Below are 2,804 nucleotides of genomic sequence, written 5' to 3' on the forward strand. Positions count from 1 at the left end.
ACAAATTACCTCACAAAAAGGGCAATTATGTTCAAAAATAATGAAGCAATTCGTCTCCAAAGCTTACATAACCAACTCAAATTCTAGTTTTAGCATCTTGTATTGATAGACAATCAATCTTCTTATGAAAAGCTTTTTAAAAAAATATTTGGAGAAATTTAATCTCAAAACTCCGCGTATTTTGGGAATTTTGGAAAATCTATAGGGCATTTTGGAAATTTAGGACAAAATATAGGGGGTAATTTTCCTCTTTTGTAAATGACCCTACCTGCACTCGTTTGCTACTGCAACCAGTCCACGCTGGCGCGGAATGGTTGCAGCTGCATACCAGGGAGCCAAGGAGCGTGGGGTGCCACAGGCAAGCTCGACAGAGGGGCTTCTAGCAGTCGAAGAGCTCTTGGGTAAGGCAATTTTGTGGGTGAGAGTTCAGCAGTTTGCAGGCGTTGGGCGGACATCAAAATGCTCATAAGCGCGAACATCGGATTGCAGTGGAGGACGAGCCGGACGGGAAGGACAGTGGAGGAGCAGGTAGAGGTGAACACAAGGGGCTCTCTTTCTTCGAGCTGCTCATCTCTCACCAAAATGGAGGCTTACCGCTCAATTAAACCACAGAACCATCTCTCTCTCTCTCTCTCTCTCTCTCTCTCTCTCTCTCTCTCTCTCTCTCTCTCTCTCTCTCTCTCTCTCTCTCTCTCTCTCTCTCTCTCTCTCTCTCTCTCTCTCTCTCTCTCTCTCTCTCTCTCTCTCTCTCTCTCTCTCTCTCTCCCCCCCCCACTTGAAGTTTTTTTATAAAAAAAAGGACCTTACCTGCATGAAACTACGCGGACTGGTTGCAGCAGCAAACCAGGGCCGGGTAGGTTCATGCGGGTAAGGATGAGCTTTAGTGATGAGATGGACAAAGGCAGGCACTCTCGACCCTAACCTTCCCTGAGCCTCCCTCGACGCTCAGCCTCCCTCAACACTGTGCCACTCTCAGGTGAGTGCTGCAGGCCGTGCCACCCTCAGTGGAGAGAGAGAGAGAGGGGGGTTTTCCTGCGAGCCGGTTCTGGAGAAGACTTTGCCGAGCTGAGAGAGAGAGTGTTTCTGCGAGTGGGTCCTTTGGTTCGAGGGACCAGGGGAGGGAAGGGATGACCGTGACTCGCGCCCACACACAAGCGCCTGCAACATCATCCGCTTGATTTTCATCGATAGCTTACAGAAGGCATGCGGCGATGGACTCGTAAGTGATTCTTTGCATGATGTACAGGCTTCTGCCATAGCCAGGAGCTTGGTCTGAAGTCGTTATTGCTTGTACCGCAACAAAAACATGCACGCCATTGGCGAAGGTGGTCAAGAGGAGATTATTCATCTATTGTTGCACAAGAGACAGTAGACTTCATCATATTTGTAACTAGTCGCTCAAGCCACATTTCATGTGACCCCAGAATAGCTATTGCTATTGCTACTCATGTGTAGATGAAATCCCAATGTGGATCGGCTTGGATGCGTCAGACAAGAACATCACCCTCAGTGATCTCAAAATTTCATGTGACTCGAGGGACGATAATATCTATTGCTACCAACAATAGTAGCTACTATGATGACATTGAGGTGGACATGGATCCTGAGAAGATGCTCAAACCAAAAGACCCAAACACATTCCAAGCAACCATTCGAAAAGTGATGCGTGAGGGATATTGGGTCACCATGCCCAGTGGACGTGAGGCATTTTTGCGGGCCCAAGACTTAGGCTTCTTGGGTGGCTTGGAGAAACTGCATCAGCTATTCCAGCCTGGACAAGAGGTTATAGTGCGTGTTGTGACTCGCGAGAGCTCTGGTCGAGAGGTGCTCTCGCTTAAGAAGCCTGATCCTAACAAGCCAGATCTCCCACCCAAACCTCTTTGTAAGGCATTTGAGGGTGGCCATAGGCCTCGCTCATCATCAAGGTATAGCTAAACTTAGGTGCCTTTCTGAACTTGTATATGGTTTCTCGATGATCCCTTTGTAACTTGTTTAGAAATTTCACAAGCAGAGATCAAAGTTGTCATTCTTACGGGTTTTTCATTTCCCGGATGATTTGAATAGCAATGTAAGGCAGATGTATGAGACATGTCTTGCCGGGGGGGAGAGAGAGAGAGAGAGAGAGAGAGAGAGAGAGAGAGAGAGAGAGAGAGAGAGAGAGAGAGAGAGAGAGAGGGAGAGAGAGAGAGAGAGAGTCAACTTGGGTGTGGGCCTCACGAGCATGAGCCTCTTCCTCACCCCTCAATACTATACTTCTTATAATTAGCTCTTTAAAATTTCCATAGTATGAAGATTACTCCTTCACCAAGCCTATCCTATGTTGCTCTCTGACCCTGCCCGCACTGCCATGCAATCGCCCCACTAGGTAGCGTCTTCTTCTACCCTGGCTGGCGACCCTCGTTCATGTGCAGTTGGCGAAAACTCCTCCCATCAGTAATGCAGCAAGGCTGCTTGCGAAAACCTCTTGTCCCTGTCTGCTCTGTGGTGCTACAACATAGGAAGAGAGGCGAGCGCCACGAGAGAGAGAGAGAGAGAGAGAGAGAGAGAGTGTTGTGCTCTGTCGAGGGTGTTTAGAATAAAAGGTCTTCACATTTGATCCAATAAGGCATGGTGGAATATTTGTATGTCAACTAAAGTGGGTACGGTTTATATTACTTTGGTCTTCAAGGCGGCCTAGTGTTTGGGAAAAGGCTTTAGCCTTGAGCCATTTGAAAAATCAAAACAACCTGTTGAAGGGAAGGGAAGAAGGAGGAAATCCACTGGATTGATACTATTATAAAGCAACTTCATCTTTGGTATCTTCT

At 47.5% G+C, this 2,804-nt stretch overlaps 1 protein-coding gene across 1 annotated transcript; it reads left to right on the forward strand.

Moving 5' to 3' along the window:
- Nucleotides 1-1,455: 1,455 nt before the first annotated feature.
- Nucleotides 1,456-1,935, forward strand: LOC147424921 (uncharacterized). The gene has a single exon (XM_086500724.1). It carries the CDS (start codon nucleotides 1,456-1,458, stop codon nucleotides 1,933-1,935), a length of 480 nt encoding a protein of 159 aa, XP_086356850.1.
- The last annotated feature ends 869 nt before the right edge of the window (nucleotides 1,936-2,804 follow it).

Source organism: Adiantum capillus-veneris, chromosome 25 (genome assembly GCF_014529385.1).
Source record: "Adiantum capillus-veneris isolate H3 chromosome 25, ASM1452938v2, whole genome shotgun sequence".
Lineage (NCBI taxonomy): Eukaryota > Viridiplantae > Streptophyta > Polypodiopsida > Polypodiales > Pteridaceae > Adiantum > Adiantum capillus-veneris.